General features: G+C 33.8%; 1 protein-coding gene across 3 annotated transcripts in view; it reads left to right on the forward strand.

Moving 5' to 3' along the window:
• Znhit6 (zinc finger HIT-type containing 6) overlaps nt 1-23,482 on the forward strand; it is a 114,495-nt gene that overhangs the window by 12,909 nt on the left and 78,104 nt on the right. For all 3 annotated transcript variants that reach the window (XM_047560839.1, XM_047560823.1, XM_047560830.1), the window contains exons 6-8: nt 17,724-17,792; nt 19,140-19,220; nt 20,661-20,738. In XM_047560839.1, the coding sequence (XP_047416795.1) occupies nt 17,724-17,792; nt 19,140-19,220; nt 20,661-20,738 (228 nt within the window). The remainder of the gene's footprint in view (nt 1-17,723; nt 17,793-19,139; nt 19,221-20,660; nt 20,739-23,482) is intronic.

A 23,482-nucleotide genomic window follows, 5' to 3' on the forward strand; every position in this document is an offset into this window, starting at 1 on the left:
ATATAGTAGCTACTGTAAAAAATAATACATGTGCATCACGAGAAAGCTTAAAGGAAAAATAGCACCGATAATTACACTCTCCAAGATATGACCACTGATATTTCCTTCTCTTTATATTTTCTTTTTTATTTTGATTCATACAAAATAAAAAAAATCATTTATTTTGATTGTATACAAATGGGGTACAATTATTTTTTCTTTTTTTACACAAAGTAGAGTTGCAACATTTGCGTAATCATACATGTACATAGGGTAATGATGTTTGTCTCATTCTATTATCTTTCCTACCCCCAACCCCCTCCCCACCCCTCATTTTCCTCTATACAATCTATCCTCCATTCTTGCCTCCCTCCCACCCCCCATTATGTACCATCATCCACTTATCAGAGAAATCATTCGGCCTTTGGTTTTTGGGGATTGGTTTATTTCACTTAGCATGATATTCTCCAGCTCCATCCACTTACCTGCAAATGCCATAATTTTATTCTTCTTTTTGGCTGAATAATATTCCATTGTGTATATATACCACAGTTTCTTTATCCATTCATCTATTAAAGGGCATCTAGGTTGGTTCCACAATCTAGCTATTGTGAATTGAGCTGCTATAAACATTGATGTAGCTGTGTCACTGTAGTAGGCTGATTTTAAGTCCTTTGGGTATAGGCCAAGGAGTGGGATAGCTGGGTCAAATGGTGGTTCCACTCCAAGTTTTCTAAGCAGAATCTCCATACTGCTTGCCAGAGTGGCTGCACCAATTTGCAACCCCACCAGCAATGTATGAGTGTACCTTTTCCCCCACATCCTCACCAACACCTATTGTTGTTTGTGTTCTTGATAACAGACATTGTAATTGGGGTGAGATGAAATCTTAGGGTAGTTTTGATGTGCATTTCTCTATTACTCGAGATGTTAAAGATTTTTTCATATATCTGTTGATTGCTTGTAGATCATCTTCTGTGAAGTGTCTGCTCATTTCCTTAGCCCATTTATTGACTGAGTTATTTGTATTCTTGGTGTAAAGTTTTTTGAGTTCTTTATAGGTTCTAAAGATTAGTGCTCTATCTGAAGTGGGTGTGGTAAAGATTTTCTCCCACTCTGTAGGCTCTCTCTTCACATTGTTGATTGTTTCCTTTGCTGAGAAAAAGCTTTTTAGTTTGAATCTGTCCCAATTATTGATTCCTCTTTTTATTTTTTGTGCTTTGGGAGTCATGTTAAGGAAGTGGTCCTAAGCTGACATGATGAAGATTTGGACCTACTTTTTCTTCTGTTAGGTGCAGGGTCTCTGTTCTAATTCCTAGGTCCTTGATCCATTTTGAGTTGAGTTTTGTGCAGGGTAAGACAGAGGGGTTTAGTTTCATTTTGTTGCAAGACCTTGCACGTGTGAGACACTGGGTTTGATCCTTAGCACCATGTAAAATAAATAAAGATATTGTGTCTATCTACAACTAAAAAATACGTTTTAAAAAAAGATTAAAAATAAGTTGAAGCTGAGCATGGGAGCACACACCTGTAATCCCAGCTACTCGGGAGACTGAGGCAGGAGGATCAAAAGTTTGAGGATAGCCTCTGCAACTTAGTAAAACCCTGTCTCCAAAAAGAGGACTGGGGATATAGCTCAGTGTTAGAGTGCCTGTGGGTTCAGTCTTGGATACTGAAGAAGGAAAAGCAAAAAAGAAATTTGAGCCAAAGCAGGATTTAGGATTGACAATTTCTGTTAAAAATGTACGAGTTTGATAAGAAAACGAGTTCAATAGAAGGCTTCCATACCTAATTTTGGAGCTTATCTCAAACTACTTCTTTAGAAAATTACTTCCTTCAGTAAATCCTTTGTCTTATCTCTTCGTAGTGTTTGTAACTTCATGTACACTTTGACTTAGCGTTAATCAAAAACTATTGAAAAAATATTGAAGACCTATGTAAAGAAAACTTTACTGGACTAGGGATATAGCTCACCTGACAGAGTGCTTGCCTTGCAAGCACAAGGCCCTGGGTTCAAGTCCCCAGCACCACAAAAAAAAAAAAAAAAAAAAAAAAAATTTTACTGAATGACTTTCAGAATTTGAATAAATGAGATTTATATGCTCATTTCTTTCTTTCTCTCTCTCTCTCTCACACACACACACACATAATACACAATACAAGTCTCCCTTAGTATCCATGTGATATTGGTTCCAGGACCATCAATACCTAAATATCTGGATCCTCAAGACCCATATATAAAATGGCATAGTATTTCCATATAAACTTCTTTGATCTACTTTAAGTCATCTTGAGATCACTTATAATACCTATGTAATTTAAATGCTACATAAATAGTTGTTACTTGTATTATTTTTTGGAATAATAACAAAAAAAATCTACATGTTAAGTGTACACAATTGGCAGGGGTATTGTTGTTGATATTTTTAATCAAAGGTTGGTTGAACTTGTAGATGTGGATTTCTCAGGGAGGACTGACTGTATGTGGCTGATAAATTTATGATAGCTGCTATAGTGAAGGTGTGGGTAAACCAGGCCCTTTTCTTTCTCTGCTGTTCTCAAGGCATAAGTTGGTAGTCTTTTTAGAAGATAGTTTGGTAATATATCTTAAAATGTTATAAGTCTTAAAATGTTATAAATACCAAAAGATTTAGCCTCCAAAAGTATTAGTAAAATTTCACAGAAATAGACATGTGTATCTACTGAGGCTTTTTTTTTTTTTAATAGTGTAAAAACTGGCAATAATCTAAAGTATCTTTCAGTGTGGAGTGAGTTAAAGAAGTGATGATATCTTTATGCAGTGGAATTTCTTGCGGACATTAAATAAAAACAGAATTAAGTGTAAAAGTATTGCTGTGAAATGATAACCATGATATGTTTATTGAAAAAAAAATGTGTGAGTTTAAATAGCTGTCTGAAAGATGGAGCTATGTAGTTCTTTGAAACTTCGAAAATCAGAATCTCCTCTGGTTATAGGAGTTCTAGTACCAGAAAAATGTCCATAAAGTATTTGGTATGTAATTTTAGGTGAGTCCATGTTAGAAAATCTACAACTAGATGGTTTGATCCCAGTGACTTTTATAAAGCTGAGGAAGGAAGATCTGAAGTTTAAGGCCAGCCTGGGCAATTTTGTGACTCTATCTCAAAAATAAAAAAATAAGGTCTGGAGATATAACTTAGTGATAGAGGATGCCTGGTTTCTATTCTCAGTATCCCTTGGAAGGAAGGAAGGGAGGGAGGGAAGAAAAGCTGCATACACTAATTACATTGCTTTGTCCTCCTCTACAGTAATGGAGTTTGGATTAAAGCTGTTTACCTGTATTGAGGACCTTATAAGAAATATCTCCTTGAATCCTATGGGCATTACATATTAACTCTGCACAGTGTGCTAAGTAAATGTAATCATATGTAACCATGGGAGAAATGTCTCTCAGGTATGTTTCTTCTGGTCAAGTGCTGTCTTTTGAGGGGATAAAAAGATACTGTGGTTTCAGATTTCATTTCTGCTGTTTACTAGATTTGACATTGATCCCTCATTATCTGTACCTCCTTTTCCTTGTCTTTAACATGGACATTATTTTAATTTAATCATATTACCAATATTTCTGTTCACTTTTTAAGTTTCAGACCTTATGTTTAGTCATTTTTTTCCCTCCTTTCAAATTTCTTTTAGTGAAGTCTTAGAATTTTTTTCAGTTTTTGTCTGAATATGCCTTCATTTATTCTTTTTCATTTTTTAATGGAAATGTAGTATACACAAAGTACACAAAACATTAGTGTACCATGATCAAGAAAAAGAACATTACCAGCACCCCAGAAGTCTTTACTGTCTCCCATGGGAATCTCTACCTCCAATTCCCCCTAATGTTAACTATTTCCCTAACTTCCAACCTGATGGATTGGTTTTGTCTTTTTAAATTTTTTTCAATATTTTATTGTGAAAAGTTTCAACATAAAGTAGAAAAATTGCACAGTAAATACCCATATACTCACTATCTAGATTCTGTCTAACATTTTCTGCAATTGCTTTATCACATTTTTATCCATCAGTTAACCCATCTTTTTTGGGTACATTTCAAAATTACAAATGTCATTCCACTGGTTCCTGAATACTGCAGCATCATTAACTAGAGTTCAATAGCTGTTTCCATTTTCTTTCCTTTTGATGTAGTAAAATTTAAGCAGAGAAAGGAATAAATCTTAAGTGTATATTTGTTGAGTTTCGACAAATACACCTTTGTAACTGTCTCTACGAATATTTAAAACATTGCCATCACCTCAGATTTTTGCTAATTAACTCTTCTCCTCTCTAGAGATAACCTGTTCTAATTTTCTCCCCTGAAGATTTGTTTTGTTTGTTTTAAAGTTTCATATATATGGAATTATCTAGGTCAGCCTTATGTTTTAATGATAGTTTAACTGCCTATAAAATATCTTGACACTTATATTAGTAAGTTCATTTATTTATTCCATTGCCTCTTTTTTTTCTTTTTAACCACTGTTGTGAACATTGTTGTGGTAGGTAGTGTTTCTTTATTCTCTTAACAGTTGCTGTGGTGTACACCTGTAATACGGTTACATGGAAGACTGAGGCAGGAATATTGCAAATTGAAGACCATTCTGGCTGGTTTAGTGAGACCCTTTGTCAAAATAAAATTGGGGGAAAAAAAAGAGGACACCTTTATGGAAGGTGTCTTAGTCTGTTTTCTGTTGCTAAAGCAAAATACCACAGATTGGGTAATTTTTAAAATAAAGAAGTTTATTTTTGTCTCATGGTTTGGGAACTGGGAAATTCAAGATCATGGCAGCAGCTTCTGCTCAGTTTCTCATGAGGGCCTTGAACCATAACATGGCAGAAGACATGACATAATAAGACAGAGGAACCATGGTAGAGCAGATCTCTTTTCTTTTTATAAAGCCACTATTACCATGGGAACCCCACCTTCCTAACCTCATCTTTTCCTAATTACTTTCGAAAGGCCCAACCTTCAAACACCACCAGCATATTCGTTTTGCGGTTAAGTTTTCAGTATGTGAACTTCTAAGGGACACATTCATATGAGGGAAATTGGGTGAAGGGATCAGAGATGGCAATTGTGTGTGGATAACATGTCTCATGTTGCATAAACTCCTCATTTTATTTTCCTGCCTGTTTTGTTCAGAGATCAAGTGCAGAGGGAATACACTTTAACTTATAAATTGAAGGAATGAATTGAACTAAGGGAACCCACCTCACTAGTACAGGTTGAATATTCTTATCTGAAATGCTTGAGAACCAAAGTGTTTCAGGTTTTGGTTTTTTGGATTTGGGCATATTTGTGTAGACTTTACCTGTTATGCTTCCCTAATTTGAAAATCTGAGATCTGAAATGCACTAAAATAACACTCAAAAAGTTTTGAGGCTTGGCGTGGTGGCGCATGCCTATAATCCCAGTGGCTCAGTAAGCTGAGGCAAGAGGATCCCAATTTCAAAACCAACTTCAGCAATTTAGCTAGACCCTGTCTCAAATAAAAGGGGCAGGCTGGGATGTGACTCTGGTGGTTGAGTTCCTCAGGGTTCAATCTCTGGTACCAAAAACAAAACAAAAAAAGGATTGAATTTCAGGAGCATTTTAGATTTTACGTTAATAATGCCCAACCTGTATCTTCAGCTTAGCTTCAGACTTTGGACTCTTGTGTGTACTAACCACCTGTTCCCCAAACAGGACCCCAACTTTTGACCTTTCTCTCCCCCATCCCTAATGTTTCTCCACATGATCTCAATCTCCAATTCCAAGCAACCCAGTCCTTCTATTAGCTTAAAACTTGAGTTCTTAACTTCGTTTGACCCAAGTTTCTTTAGTGCACTCTCTATGCATCTCTCTTTTACTTAGAGGATTAAGATACTAGAAGTATGCCCATTGTTAAACAACAGTGTGAATTAATATTTAAGAGTTTCAGTCCTATTTTAGAAGCTAGCCACTAGATGTCCCTCTTGTAAAGAAATAAAAAACTTATAAATTCAAAAAATTACTTTTTATTCTTTGAGCAAAATTATAGCATTCTAATTATATTGCAAAGATATACTCACCCACCCCTTAATTAATGTCAGAGTACTTTTTTCCTTAAACAATTGTGTGGAGGTATTCTTCTTAAAGCACAGGATTTCTTTTTTCCACATGGTATCTTTATAAATATAAGTAGTATAGGTTTGTACTTTGCTGCAAACTAACTTTAGAAAAGAGCAAAGGAAAATATAATGATGTGGTTAGCAGTTGTGGTCATGCAGGGACAAGTGAATTTTGCAGTGAGATCTGGAGGTTTACCTAGTAGGTGCTCAGTACAAACTAAAATGTTAAGCTCTGTGGTTTCTTTGCTGTTAACAGCTTTGATATAGTTTGATGGAAGAATTTCAAAGCACCAACAAGAGACTGAGAACAGTGTGGAAGAATAGAAACCTAATAGTTCCTAGGTCAGGCCTTACTACAGTCATGCAAATAGTGGTATGGAAGTTCCAGTGACATAGTATCACAGAAGGTATCCTTTCCCACAGCAGCAGTTAGCTAACATTTGTGGAAATGGAAAACCAAACACTTCTGATCATCATGGAATCCCCAACTGATCGCATTAGGGAAGTGTTTTTCCCAGTCTCCAAATCTGATCTTTCATTATATGCCTCTACAATGTGTCCCTTTCTTTTCCATTTCCTTGATGTATAGCATTTTTCAGCTGCATTCTGTGCAAGCCCTTCTGGTCTCACTCTGGACTATTAGGACCTCTAAGTGCTCTCTCTACCTTGATGATTCCTCACTTAAGTCATTTAGTGCTCCTAGATATATCTTTCTAAAACACGCTTTTGCCATAATAGTCACCCAATAGAATATTAGTGCTTCTGTGCTCACAGTACTCATTAGCTAACAGATAGCACCATTAATCATAGGCAGAGTTGCCAGTAGGTAAAATTTGTCATCTCATCCCCTGCCTTTGCAGCATCCGAAACTCTCAAATGCACTCTTTCTGTGATCAGAAACGAATACCCTCTCCTCATTCCCCCCCCCCCCATTTGAAATTGCTACCTTTGAGACAGTTGGAAATATCCATTTCAAGTATTTCTCATTAAGCAAAATAATGTGAGTTTTCTTGTGTATTTTCTTGTTAAAAGAGAAATTATAATATAGGTCATTTCTTCAATGTTTATTTTGTGTTTAAGCATGACCAAATTTAATTTAGAGTTTTCTTGAAAACTTATTTTCCTTTGTTGCCTTATCTGTAAGAGGAGACTGTAATAGTACTGGTTTTGTGTGTAGTAGTTTTCAATTTAGAGTTCATATCAGAATTAACTGAGGCAGTTTTACAATGCAGAAACTAGCAGAATTGCTAATTCGTTGGCCTTAGGGCATTGTGTTTTTAAAAAGCACCAGATTATCTTGCTGTTTACCTTTAACTGAAAAACCACTGACTGTTGGCCTTATTCTCAGTTCAGTCAATGGAAAGACAAGTTGGCAGACTCTTACAGTATTGTATATTTAATGATCTGAGAGAGTACACTTAGGTTACAGTAGTAGCACAACAGAGAAGACTGCTCCAACCCTGACAGAGGAAGATTGTTATTCATTGCTAGCAGGTGACAAGAAAGACTTCCCAGAAAAGATAGGACTTGAACATATTTTGGAAGAACAAGGAACAGTTTCTGTCTAGATTTTTTCCAGGCAGAGGTGAAAGTGGTCTGGTAGTGATAAAATCAGATGCAAAAGCAAAGAATAGCAATTTAGGACAATAATAAGTAGTTTGGTGTGTCTAGAATGTAGGGCCGGAATTGATGAGTGATAGGGAATAAGGCTGGAGAGAGGCCCATTGAACCATGCCAGAAAGTTTAGTTTGAATCTTTCTTGGAGCAGAAATCTTCCTGTTCCCACAAGCGACCGTATCCAAATATGGATCTTTATAATCTGTTCCTACCTGATTTCCACTAGATATTCAACTGAATGTACACATACTGTTCCTTCTTGTAAATTGTGGAATGTTTTCCTCTTGCACATTTCCTAGACATCTGTGAAAGTACACGTGATAGTTCATCTTCTCCATTATGTTTCCTTTGCCTAAGTTCCTATAGTACATATTTTTTCCACAGTTAATATGAAACAGATGCCAATATTTAGGACTGGTATTTATTTTTGGAATGTGTTTATCTGCTCTCCTTCCTACATGCTTCCTACTTTTTATAGGAGTTCCATAGGCATTTTGAAATGGACATTTTTTTTTGTTGTTGTGCAGACTTTCTTATGCATTACAGGAAGGCTAGCATTCCTGGTCCATGCCCAGTAAAATTCTGTGTGTTTCCCAGTTTTGGAACAGTTAAAACTGCCTCCCCATTTCCAAATGCCCCTACTTCCACCCCACCACCAGTAGAGAACCACTTTAAGTGCTCAAGTTCTTATCAGTTATTCGAAGTATTCTTTTTCATTTCAGTCTTCACCTGCTACATCCATTTTCTTAAAGTACTCTACTAAAGCCAATACCACATAGCTAATGTGTTTCCTATTATCATGTAGTAGTGATACTAATTTTTAGGGTTTTGTTTTGTTTTGTTTTGTTTTGTTTTGTTTGTGGTGCTGGGGATTGAACCCAGGGCCTTGTGTATGCAAGGCAAGCACTCTACCAACTGAGCTACATCCCTAGCCCTGATACTAATTTTTAAAAGGGCAAATATGTTACTGGAACTTTTCAAAGTATTTTCATAATGATGTGAAACATAAAACTGTGGTTTTTATTCTCCCAAACTTTAGTTATTTTAATCCATACTAAGTAACTAAACAGATCCTTTGTATTTATGCTTCCAAAAACACTTATCATGGTATTAATTCTAATAACATGAATAATTTTTATGAAGAATAGTTGCTTTTTTTTGAGAGACTTTAAATTTTCATCACAAAATATGTTTTAAAAGGCTAAATGCTTACAAATGAAGGATTTTGTAGATGTTTCATACATTTGTAATTTTCTTTGGAATATTCCCAGATTTGCTAGATTTTCTCTCAGCTTTAAATTAAAATAAGATTTTTATAGTTGACACTGGAACAAAATGCTTTCAAATTCCATCAGGTATTATTTTGCTGCTTCCAAATGTAACAGTTGACAATTTTAGTCTCTTCTTTTGCTCTTGCTTGTAAGTGAAAAACAAAACCTAGAAAGAAGAAAACTTGAATCTCTTATATCAGTTAAGATGCTTTATGCTGCATCAAACAGAATGCCCCGTTCAAACTGGTTTGAACTATTAGAGGACACAGAGACAAACCCACATAAATACAGTTATCTCATACTAGACAAAGGTGCCAAAAACATACAATGGAGAAAAAATAACTTCTTCAACAAATGGTACTAGGAAAACTGGAAATCCATATGCACAAAATGAAACTAACTCCTCTGTCTTACCCTGCACAAAACTCAACTCAAAATGGATCAAGGACTTAGGAATTAGAACAGAGACCCTGCACCTAACAGAAGAAAAAGTAGGTCCAAATCTTCATCATGTCAGCTTAGGACCACTTCCTTAACATGACTCCCAAAGCACAAAAAATAAAAAGAGGAATCAATAATTGGGACAGATTCAAACTAAAAAGCTTTTTCTCAGCAAAGGAAACAATCAACAATGTGAAGAGAGAGCCTACAGAGTGGGAGAAAATCTTTACCACACCCACTTCAGATAGAGCACTAATCTTTAGAACCTATAAAGAACTCAAAAAACTTTACACCAAGAATACAAATAACTCAGTCAATAAATGGGCTAAGGAAATGAGCAGACACTTCACAGAAGATGATCTACAAGCAATCAACAGATATATGAAAAAATCTTTAACATCTCGAGTAATAGAGAAATGCACATCAAAACTACCCTAAGATTTCATCTCACCCCAATTACAATGTCTGTTATCAAGAACACAAACAACAATAGGTGTTGGTGAGGATGTGGGGGAAAAGGTACACTCATACATTGCTGGTGGGGTTGCAAATTGGTGCAGCCACTCTGGCAAGCAGTATGGAGATTCTGCTTAGAAAACTTGGAGTGGAACCACCATTTGACCCAGCTATCCCACTCCTTGGCCTATACCCAAAGGACTTAAAATCAGCCTACTACAGTGACACAGCTACATCAATGTTTATAGCAGCTCAATTCACAATAGCTAGATTGTGGAACCAACCTAGATGCCCTTTAATAGATGAATGGATAAAGAAACTGTGGTATATATACACAATGGAATATTATTCAGCCAAAAAGAAGAATAAAATTATGGCATTTGCAGGTAAATGGATGGAGCTGGAGAATATCATGCTAAGTGAAATAAACCAATCCTCAAAAACCAAAGGCCGAATGATTTCTCTGATAAGTGGATGATGGTACATAGTGGGGGGTGGGAGGGAGGCAAGAATGGAGGATAGATTGTATAGAGGAAAATGAGGGGTGGGGAGGGAGTGGGGGGTAAGAAAGATAATAGAATGAGACAAACATCATTACCCTATGTACCTGTATGATTACGCAAATGTTGCGACTCTACTTCAGTGTACAACCAGAGAAACAAAAGTTGTACCCTTTTTGTGTATAATGAATCAAAGTTAAAAGAAAGAAAAAGAGATGGACGCAGTTTGGTTCTTATGACTGAATGTCCAGAGGGAGGGTAGACTTTAGGACTAATAGACACAATGACTTCTTAATATCATCAAGGACCATTTCATTTCTGATTCTTTATTAGATCTTCCATGGTGTCTGCTTAATCCTCATGGCTGTAGGTTACTACTAGTGACAATTTGGTTTACAGCAAATATCCATAAGGAGTGCTTTTCTCCAAGCAGAACTATATAGGAAACCAGAAACTCACCACAGTTAAACTGTGTAGGTCATGTGCCTAGTCCTGAGCTGTTGTGCTCAGGAAAATATACTGATGTTGTTAAGCTAATAGGTACATACCCATGGAGGATAGGAATAGGTCCATTCATCAAAGTATAGTTATGGATTATAAAGAATGGTAGTGGAGTTAAGGATAGTTGCTTTGCAAACAATATTCACTATATATTTTTAAATGAGTTTAAAATCTGGAGGCAAATATTCAAAGTAGGAAATAATTGTGGTGCATTTAAATAAGTAGTAGAGAAAATATATGGTTCATTATTGAGCTTTCATTTCTGGAAAGTTCATATTAGTATAGTAGCTTAAAATGTGTACTCTAAAGTTATGATACTCTGGGTTCAAATACCAACTGTATCACTTTCCAGCTGAATAATGATCTTAATGACTTTCCTCTTTCTATCTTGTGTTCTCTTTTGAATAATGAAATAATAACATTTACTTCATAGTGTTAGAGGGATTAAATGAATTAAAGATGTATGTTTAGAACCATGCCTGACATATAAAAAGCACTTACAAAAAACTGTTGTTATTACTATTACTACTTGCTAGTGTTTTCTGATAAAAGGATCTACTGGTAGATTTTATAACCTCTGGTTGTTTTTAACTTAATTAGTGATGTAGTATTATGAAAATCAGACATGTGGAAAGTCTGGCTTTCACTTAACTCATGGAGTGTCTTGGTCTTTTTTCTTGCTGTAACAAAATACCTGAGAACATGTAATTCTCAAAGAATAGAGATCCATTTTCATGATTCTGGAGGCTGGGAAGAGCATGGTGCTCACAACTGCTGTGAACTTCCATCTGCAATATAACATGGTGGAGGATAGCACATGATAAGACAAAGCAAGGTAGTCAAGACAGAGCTCCTTTTTACAACAAAGTCACTTCCACAATAATCCATTAATCCATTCATGGGTTAATGCATTCATGAGGGCAAAGCACTCACTGCTCAGTACCCTCCCAAAGATCCAACCTCTTAGTACTGCTACATTGGGGACCAAGTTTCCAACTCATAAACTTTTGGAGGACACATTCACACCATAGCATGGAGTCAGGAGTCACTTGCATTTTAGAATAAGAAGTGCAAAACTTGAACAGGCATATTCGAGCTCACATGATATGTTGATGTGATTCTCAAGTCTTAAGTACAAAGACTGAAAGGTTAATATCCCAAATATACCATGAAACACACTTTTATTAGAATTAAATAATAGGATGATGGATTTCCCTCTAAATCCTTAATTTCACTCTTTAAAACCTTTGTGTTGCATTAACTATAGTATAAAATCCATACTACTTACAGAGCATTGAGAGCCCTTTATAATATGGCATTAATGTACATGTGTAATTTCTTCTCCAGCCACTAAACTGAATTCATTGTAAGTACAGTCTGCTTATGAACTCATGGCAAAATAAGTTACAGAAACTGATATTTCTGTTCTAAGCTTCTTAATTCAGGACATAGAATTGAATGTAAAGTTACAATGATAACAATAACATTTTGAGTGTTGTATTGTAAACTCTAGACATATTTACTCATTCATTCTTGTGATACAGTCTTGTTGTACCCATGTTATTGTGAGAAGACTGAGAAATCAAGTTTCTTGCTCAGGATCATATTAAGTAATAAATTTTTAGAAATTCAAACACTATGTCCACTTAACTTCTCTATGTTACTTCCAGGCATTGTAGTATGTTGAGCATTCTTTTAGTGTACATCAAGAAAACAGGATGTTTTCATATGAATTGTGAAATGGAAGGGAAAATGCAGTCCCCAAGATTGTTGGTTGACTAGCTGTCCTAAAAAGATGTCTACCTATATGGATATAGTCAGGAATATTCATGCTTCTTTAAACTTTGTATTAGAAATCTTAGTTCTTAAAATATAGCTTCCACATGTAACTCTTAATTGCGGTGTTTTTCTTAAAAAGTTTTTTTAGGCCATCAAAAATAATTAGATATGTAACCCCAGTTCTCATTGGGTAGTTATTTCCCAGATTAAAAAGGAGACATTTTAAATGAATAATTCTAATAAGGAAATGCATTTAAATTTAGAGGAAAAGATTAAAATTATTCCTGTTCTTTCTATCACTTACCTTGTGCTTCCTCATGAAAACATCTCTGACTTTACTGATTTATTAAAAAATAGCAAATCATTATGTGAAAGATTTTTTTACTACAGACATATTCAAGGAATTAAGTCCTTTTATAATGTCAAGAAATAGCATAGTTAAAACTTTGGGATGTACTTTCATACTTATAAATACGTGATATATAAATATGTAGTTTAAATATAAATACTATCAATAAACATACACATATTTCTGTCAGTGCATATAGTTCTCCCACTTGTATGACTGCTTAACATTCATTATGTAGACCTATGTAATGAATTTATTTAATTAACTTTCTGATGGTGTACATTTAGGTTGTTTCTAAGTTTTTCCTGTTATAAAATGTAGCACAGTGGACATTTTGTGCATCTTATTACTTGCCCAAATATTTCCTTGCAGTAAATTTCTGGGGGGAAAAAAAACTGTTGAGGCAAAAATATATACTTTGTAAATTCTCATTTTTTTATATCTTTTATGAAATTGAATTGCCAGAAGTGTATGTTAGTTTATACTTCTTTCAGCAATGGAGAGTGTCCGTTTTGCCACACTTCCTTCGTATTTCTAATTTTTAACACTATCTCTGCAAGTCCGATAGGTAAAAATATCTTTTTAATGAGTTCAAACATGATGGCAGTACTATTAAAAGGGTTTGATGACTGGATTTGCATCTTTTTCTGTGGGATTCTGGTAGTGTTTCAGATATTCAAAATGACAAATTTGAGTCATGAAGTCAGAAGGATAATTGAGTATATAGGCCTAGAACCCCTACCTCCAAAATGTGTTTTCATCCACATACTATTTTCTTGAACCTATGGGAAAGAATGACCTTAAGAGTTTCTGAGTTTCTAATAAACAGAAGAATGATCCTTAACAGTTTCTAACAAGTAAGAATTAGTAAATAAGTACCTTGTATAAATCAGTGAAAATATGTATAAAATAATATTTATTTCCCTCATTTATTATATGTCATCTATTTCTCAGTTTTTTTCTGCATTATTGTTTTTTTTTTTTCCCAAACATCATCTGATTTATTAAAATCGAAATCTCTGAGTCCTTTATCTAGATTTCTATGCAGTTTGAAAACTATTATAATTCTGAGCACATATAAAGAGATTAAGGAGTGCTTGGTACCTTGATATGATTATTCATATTACATCTCAAGTGTGACATTATCAGTGGGCAGAGCATCGAACTATGTTACTGCATTCATTCCATTTTTTTTTTTTTTTTTTTTTTACGTTTACATAGGGTAATGATGTTTCTTTTTTTTCCCTTCCCCCCACCCCTGCCACCCTTTTCCCTTTATACAGTCCTTCTTTCCTTCATTCTTACCGCTCTCCTTAGCCTAACTCTAAACCTAACCCTAAACCTAATGCTAACCCCTCCCACCCCCATTATATGTCCTCATCCGCTTATCAGCGAGATCATTCGTCCTTTAGTTTTTTGAGATTGGCTTATCTCACTTAGCATGATATTCTCCAATTTCGACCATTTGCCTACAAATGCCATAATTTTATCATTCTTCATTGCGGAGTAATATTCCATTGTGCATTATTGTTTTCTAAGGAGCCTTTTTGGATATTTTCCCCTGTGACATTTGGACACCATATTAATATATTACCCCAGTGGGGTAATACTGCTCTCATTAGCAGGCATACATGTATGTACTTATTGATATTTGGGGGGAAAGCAGAAGAAGCTTTGCTGTGCATGAATAGTTACTTTGGTTTCATGGAACTCAGAGAAAAAGTCATTGTTTCTGTTACTTTTCAGTTGTCCAAAGGGAACATTGGGTTTAATAATTGCCACCATGACATCACCAGCCCATTATCAAACTCTAAACATATGCCTTGGACTACCTAAGTTTCCTAGAATATTCAAAGCACTATATTTCCATTCTTAAGAAAGTTAGTATGCACAGGGCACAGTGAAATTGTTGTGATTGAAGACATTTTGTTGAACTCAGGGAACAGTATTGTTAGAAGTAATAGTAATGCATTTGAAGTAATAGTACATATTCAAACCTCTATCCCAGTGGGTCTGAAACAGTGATTTTGCATGCATGAAGACATTTGCAATATCTGGAGCATTTTTAGTTGTCAGAGCTGAGAATGGGATATTCTTGGTAGCAACTGGTGGATGGAGGCCTGGAATGCTGCTTAACATCCTATAATGCACAGGAAAGTCCCTCCATAACAAGAAGAACTCTTGAGCTATCCTAATGATTATACTTCTTGGAATCTATCTTTAAAAAATAATCCAGGTAACATTACTGGAATTTTGGTATATGTATTTTGAAAATGGGACATATATCACAATATATAGTTATGAAAAATGGGTAACAAACTTAATTCTTTAAGTCACAGCAAGAGATTTGATTGCCTATGAGGACTTAAATGAATTTCAGGAACACTAAAAAGAATTGAAAATTACTTTAGAGAAAATTAATTTACCCATTTCTGCAATTCTTCTTTTGTTTGTTTTTAGTTTTTGTATCAGGGATTGAACCCAGCGGCGCTTAACCACTGGGTCACATCCCCAGCCCTTTTTTGTATTTTTTTAAAATATTTTTTTAGTTGTCAATGGGTCTTTTATTTTATTTAAATTTACATGTGGTGCTGAGTATCAAACCCAGGGCCTCGTACATGCCAGGCAAGTGCTCTACAACTGAGCCACAACTCCAGCCTTCTTTTTTGTAATGTATTTAGAGACAGGGTCTCCATGAGTTGCTAAGTGTCTTGCTGAGTTGCTGAGGCTGACTTTGAACTCTCGATTCTCCTGCCTCAGCCTCCCAGATTGCTGAGATTACAGGCATACGCCAATGTGCCTGGCTATTTGGCAGTTCTTTATGTAACACCCTTCAACTTCTTTTTGCCTGCCTTGTATTAACTTAAAAAATCAGCAATCTTAGGAGAAAAAAATGTATGTTATTTCTTAGGAGAAAAAAAAAATCTCAAAAATATGGTAATATGTAAGTATTAAATTTGGGTATGGTTAATGTTCTTTATATTCTCTTTTTCTTCTTAAAATATTACAACTTGCATTTTAAAAGTAAACATACTTTTCTTTTGAAATGTGTTCATCTGTGAACTGAGGGCAATATAAAAAGATTTTTGTAGTTGTCATAATTTAACAAAATATATATATGATAAAATAGCAGTGAATTATAACTAGTTAACTAAAGCAAATAAAATTATTTCCAAGGGCTCTTTTTCTTCTTGTATTTGGAATGTTAAGTACTTTCTGAAAGCATTCAGGGTTGTCTGAATGTTAAGAAAGGTAAATGGTTCTTGCTGTTACCCAAGCAATGATTGGGGTGATTGACTATAATTTACAATTCTACAAGATGACAAGTTGGTACTCCTTTTTCCCCTTGCATAAATTAATATGGAAAAATAAGTGTATTTAGAAAAAAACCATATTATTCATTTAGAGTAACAAAATCAGTTTATTTCTTATAAAGAAAGAAATATAGTAGTTCTGGGCTACTATATATTCATTGTAATACTAGGCTGTATGTCTGTTTTACAGATAAGAAACATTGTCAAGTATTTTGTTTTAGAAGATTATTTATTTAAACCTAGTAACTGTTGGATCTGCATACAGAGGTTTTTTTGTTTTTGTTTTTGTTTTTAAAGTTCTTTTCCTCTGAGATTTTAGACATAAAAGAATCCCTAGCAAGGTTGTTTCTTATATGATAAGTGGCACTATTAGTATAAGCATAATCAAACATTTTTCTCTGGCTAATGGCAAAAAGCATTATAAAGAAAGCTATATTCAGATCTATGCTAACTGTAATGGAAGGAATTTTGCTTGGGTTTATGGTATCGTCTGACAAAATTGATTAGATCATATAGATATTTGGTGTAAGGTGACAACTAGCTTGGATTAAAAAAAAATTTTTTTAGATTTTGGGACTTTGCTTCTAAGAGATAGATTTCAAGAATTCACTAATTGTGGCTTAGAGGAGATGCTGCCAATTATTCACTTGCCGATAGGTTGTTCTAAGACAGAAAACATTGTGTAAAAATCCTGTGATGAAGACATAAATTTCAGTAGTGGTAATGTTTTCAGCATTAGCTTTCTCTTAAAAGGGACTGGTGTTGGGTCACTAAATTTAAATTTGCTAAATGGAATATATAGTCATTTTTCTAGAAATCAAGCATTTAGTATATTTTTACTGTTGACCTTATATCAAACTAAAGTTTTCACCTCTAAAAGCATAGAAACTGTAGCTCTGAGTGCATTTTGCCTAGCAACCGGCTTGTTGTCTACTGTTTTGCTACTGAATGCACGTACTCAGGCCTGAGAAGTATATCTGCAGCCAGCTGGACTCAACCGGACAATATTTCATTCACCTAATTTCCAGACTAGTCAGGCAAAGACATCAGCTCATTGTATTTAGTCATGAGGAAATTTATTTATAAACTTCAAGTAGTAGCACATTGATCTCCCAAACCTCTGAACTATGAGAAAGCCTTCTAATTCAGGAATGTGAAGTCCCTGGAATTCAGAAATGTTTCACTTTCTTTTTTTCTCTTAACAATACTTCCAAGTATATATATATATATTTTTTTTTTTAATTGTATAGCTTCTTAAATCCTAGAAAAGACCAAATAACTCTTAACAGGAAAGAGAGTTTAAATTTTAAGAATAACTTTAGAATTACTACTCAATTCAAAAATTTTCATTTGTGTTTAAACTTTTATTATCTACCTTGATCCTCATATGATCATTTTCTCTCCTAGAAAACAACAGTTTTGTTGGCATGTAAAGCTCCAGTTTCCTCAAAGTCAAGCTGTGTACATAGAAAAACGGTATGGTATCACCACTTTCTATTAAGAACTGATTTGTTTTTATTTTAAGGCTCTGTAATTGTAATAAACTTAACATATGTCTGGCAGAATTAATATGTTGTGGTATGTCATATAATGAAATACTAAACAGCACTGCAAATAAATGACCTCTGGCTGGCACATCAACATGGATGAACCTCAGAAAAAATGTTAAGTGAGAAATACAAGTTAAAGAAGAATGTATACAATATGAGAAGATATCGAAAAACACCCCCAAAACCAAATAGTGTATTTTTCAGGAATACCAACAAAAGTGGAAGAACTCTAAAAGAAATAGTATCACAAAAATCAGTAGAGTACAAGGAGAATCAGAAGGACTGAAAATGTTTCTTAGGCAGAGTGGTTATATAGGAAATGAAAAATGACCCAAAATCCTACTATGCAAAGTTTATTACTATTGATATTATAGCATACTCTTCAGAAAATACATTATTTTAGATATACATAGTCATAATTGGAATTAATTTGTATGAAGTTTGTTGTCCTACTTTTTCATATTAGGAACATTTTCAAGTATTATTTAAAAATTTTAATGATTCTAAAATTTGATTCCTTGGTTTAGGAGAGTTTTAAAGTTGCTGTTTAAGTAGTATATTTAGCATATATCCACATTATACACAATGTCCTCGATTTGTAATTGTGTTTTAGTGAGGAACTTTGCTATTTGAATCTCCATGCCAAATTTTAAGGACTTTTACAGATAGGAATATGTAGCTAGTAATATAAATGGATATGTGTAAGTGGTTGAGGAAGGTTACTATATCAAAAGTATCTTAATTTTGTTCATAAAGCTTTACATGTAAGTTTAAAATAGTGTACAATAGGAAAGTTGGAAAACCTAAAATATTTTAATTCCAGGGAAATTAATATCAACTTTTTAACCTGATCTTATGGTTTAGAATGATGAACTTGAACCTTCACTGAAATTAGCATCTTCTGAAACCATTCTTCCATTTAGTTTTTATTTCTGAAATTTCATTATATTACATATTGACTTCTTTTTTTCATGTTTGTGCACAGGTATGTGTTAAAAGAGGCTTCATATTTTTATAATTGATTTATAAATAACTTGTCAAATGTTTTTTAAAGAACTTGTTTAGTGTACCCAAGAAATCTTTTGTACCTTTGTTTCCTATGTAATTTTTGCTTGACAGGACGTTTTATTTTGCTAACAATAAAGTAAAAGGTCTTTGTTCAGTTATTGAAACAATAACAAAAACCCCACAACATTTAGTAATTCTAAGTTAACACCTTTAACAGCAAATTATAAATGATAATCTAGCTGTTTTCTTTTTCTTTATTGAAAAGAGTACCAGATGATAAAACTATTAATGAAATTCTAAAACCTTACATTGATCCTGAAAAGTCTGATCCTGTAATTCGTCAAAGGTATGTTTAAAAAATCCTAGAACTGTCTGAAGTAATTAAAATTTTTGAAGTAATTTTTTAGTTGCATATTTATTATGGAAAGCTGTGGCCGTATTGGAATGTGATACGTTAGTGCAATTTACTTTTGGTCCTATTTCCATGGTGTTTGCTAAGATTCAGTCAATATAAGTAACATCAGTAGCTAACACTCATTATTTCTTACTATATCCTAGACACTCTTCAAAGCAGATAATAAAAAACATGCTAATAAATTGAATCCTCACAGTATCTTTGTATGGTAGACTAGTGGTTTTATGCCCCTTTTAACATACTGGGAAACTAAGCCTTAAAGTGGTTAAGTAAACTTGTACAACTAAAAAAACACGAAAGCTCAGGATTTCAAATCAGGCAGTACAGATTCAAAATTTGTACTCTTAACCCTTAAACTAAACTGCCTTTCAAGTTGAACCAAAAACTCTGAAAATTAAAACTTTCCAAGTAACTATTAAAGACAGGAAATCCTACTTCAGCCAAGTCTTCATAGAACTAAATAAGGTACACTTTGCCTCCTATCCAGAAATATGGTATGGACAAAAGTAGTTAACATAACATAGTGGAAAGATTCAGTCATGGATATCCAAATTAAAATAGCTGGCTCTGCCCTTTATTAACTGTGCGATCAGATGAAATTACCTAACTTCCATGCTTTTCATTTTTCCATCAATGAAATGAGAATGGTAATACCTACTAGATAGGGTTGTTATGAACCCTAAAAGAAATAGCACATTAAAAGTTCCTAGTATAGGGCCTAGCATATAATAGACAATGCTCAAAAAAGGAAACTATTATTGGTGTGTGAGTTATTAGTGCTCCTGGGCAGGAACCCAGTTGACTTTATTTTCACCAGATGGTCCTTGCTTTGAGTATGAATGCTTGAATTGGTGCCAGAGTAATTTGGTGTTCAAAATTTAGACTGTAGGTTCTAAAATGTTTGATCTGATCCATTTCTAGTTAAACCTCATTTTTCTGCTTTTGATAAAAGGTATTGTCCAGAATGATCCAAACTCTTGTCACATTTCAAGCAGTACCTATAGTTGAGTTCTTTCTTTATAATTGATAATCTTAGTTGTTATCAATAGTCATTTACTTGTCAATAAGATGAAATACCTGTCACTAAGTTGGATACATATTAGAAAAAATATGTGTAAAGTAGCTGTTATTATTTTTACACTTGTTTGTTGAAGCAGGTATGTTTAAATTTAAGGTGTTTAATTGAACAAAGAGAAAAAAAGTAATTATTTTTCAGATCCTTGGTTAGAAAACATCTTTACGTTTTTCTGTGCTTAGATTGATGAATTTTAAATATTATTAGCTATTCATAAATGCTTAGTCTTTATAAAAACTATCTTGAAAAGTACTAAAAATTAATTTTGCCTCCTTCATATGATGTTTTTATTTCAGGTTGAAAGCCTACATTCGCTCTCAGACTGGGGTCCAAATTTTAATGAAGGTTGAACATATGCAACAAAACTTAGTAAGGTAAAATTGCACCCCCATTTCTTTAAATATTTTCTAATTCCGTGTATAATTAATTTGACTTGATTACCTTATGTAGCTAGTTATGTAATTATCTGGATGTCATTCTATACTTGTAAAAATAATTTTCAGCTGGACATGTGCACATACCTGTAATCCCAGCCACTGGGATAGGATGAGGCCACAGGATCATAAGTTAGAAGCCAGCCTCAGCAATTTAGTGAGACCTTATCTCAAAATTTAAAATAAATAAATAAATAAATAAAAAGGACTGGGAATGTAGCTCCGTGATAAGTGCCCTAGGTTTAATTTCTAGTACCAAATAATAATAATAACTTTCAGATAAAGATTCCTAAATAATTACACTTTTTACAGTGTAAATTTGGTGAAAAAATCAACCTAGTTAAAATATTTTGAAATACCAGTTACAACTAAAAGATTTCTAAATCCCATCTTATTTCAAGAAGTGTTCTATATAACTGATGAGTTCCAGTGTTCAAGTTTATATCTTTAGAAATAAGAAAACATATATATACAACTGACCACTGCATATATTGTAGTTGGAAGAACACTACAGAGAAATGTGAAAAAGGCAGGGTTCTAGCAAACTACGAGTTGAGAAAGTAAAAATATCATTGGATTTTATTCCTTATTAATGGGATGATTAATTGGACTAGTATAAATAATCTCTGAGCGTCTCCACAAAATTTTCCTAAGTGCCAATTATATGTTGACATATTGAATTGCAAAACACTGATCTTTTTGTGTTTCCCATTGTTTTTTGTTTGTTTGTTTTGCGGGGGTTGATACTGAGGATTGAACTCAGGGGCACTTCGACCACTGAGCCACATCCCCAGCCCTGTTTTGTATTTTATTTAGAGACAAGGTCTCACTGATTTGCTTAGCACCTTGCTTTTTCTGAGGCTTGCTGAGCTTATAGGCATGCACCACTGCGCCAAGCTTTCCCATTGTTTAATTAACAAAAGTACTAGATCTGTATGAAATTAAATCTGATCGGTTTCTTCTGTATTATGATTTGCTAGTTTAGTTTAGAGGTTTAAGAATTCAAACGATGAAAGCACCACTGGATTTGGATCCCAGCTCCTCCTTTTTCTAATTATGTTTAACTTGAGTTAATTACACAGCATCACTTGCCTTAGTTTCCTCTCCTCTAAAATTGAAATAACTAACATGATAAATGCATATTTTTATTGTTACTAGTATTACTACTAATACTGGTATTTCTAGTAGTGTTCTGATAAATGTATTCTTACAAAAGATCTGCACATATTAGAAGATTTTATAAGGAAGATCATAAATTCAAGACCAGCTTAGGCAATTTAGTGAGACCCCATCTCTAAAAAAAAACCCAGCAATTTTCCTAAATTATAATACTTCAAATTATAACCAAAGGACTCAGGAAAGTATGTTTTCAGGAAGGAAGTACTATTAAGAAAATTTTAATGATTAATAAAATGAAATAGTAAAAAAAAACTTTTATTGCTAACAAAGAATCTTAAAAAACAAATCTGACCACTTTTCTTACCAAAATAGCTCAGATGCTCCCAACTTTATATCATTCATCATGGTTCTGTAATAAAAAAATTCAAGTTATCTATCATAGAGTTCTTTCCCTAGGCCTCTCAATTCAGTGTATTTACATGGAGTTTGTGCTCCCTTCCTTCTCATGTGGGTTCCCAAATGAAAGAAAGATAGAAAGTTTCTGCAAAGATAGTTATCCAGAATTAAAACATCCATGTTAACCAAAGTCATTAGTTCTTAAATTGGGACTCAAACAGTTAGGTAATGAATACGAAATTCTGATATAAAGGATAACATTGTTTCAGTTTTTAGTAAAATCATAAAAGGAATTCCATATAATTCATTTTTAAACCAGATTTGCCTCCATCCCTTTAAATTGACTTTTGGTTAATCATTGAATAATTCTATTCTCCCTTCTTTTATTTTCTGTTTCCTCTTCTAAGTTCAGTTCCTTCTTAACATGCACTATATTTTATCTAATTAGTTCATTTAAGTGTTATTCATGTTTTATACCATGGTGTGCATTTGATAGGTATACTATGACTTTAGTCTCATAAAGCTACTAAGAGAACACCTCTGAGAGTCTTTATGAAAAATAAAATAGCTTTTTAGTTAGTTCTTTCATTTTCTCCAAGCCATAAAACTAATATATACTCCTCCAGTCTTCTCCTGACAACCTGGTGACAGTCTCTGTCCAGTCATTTTGAACACTGCTATACCACTCTGAATACTTGCCAACTCCTTATCATAGACTGCCAGTATGGGAGTAACATAAATGGCTCAGAAGGAATGTGGAAGGAAGACAGTAAAAGTACTGTCCCTATTGGATGAGGAAATTTTATTCTTTTATTTTTCATGCATGTAATTGGTCTTTTTATTATAGAAATTTATTCTTTAGTTTTGTTTTAAGAAAATAGAACAATTTAAGGAAATTTTTACTCATAAGAGCAGTAGGGAAAATAAAACTGAATGCCTCATTGTTTCCTTTGCTTGTGTTTATCTGTTCTTAATTGCAAATTGTAGTCATCAGGTATTAATTTAATGACTACATGAATGGGATAATTATTTCTTTTATAAATTAATAGGCATGTATTTGAAATACCAGATTACTCTTATAGTAACAGATAATCTCTATTTTGGTCAGTTTTGATGTCCATTTGACCACAGTCACCTTATTTACCTGTTCTCTTAGATATTTCAACTTC

This window comes from Sciurus carolinensis, chromosome 1 (assembly GCF_902686445.1).
Source record: "Sciurus carolinensis chromosome 1, mSciCar1.2, whole genome shotgun sequence".
Taxonomy (NCBI): domain Eukaryota; kingdom Metazoa; phylum Chordata; class Mammalia; order Rodentia; family Sciuridae; genus Sciurus; species Sciurus carolinensis.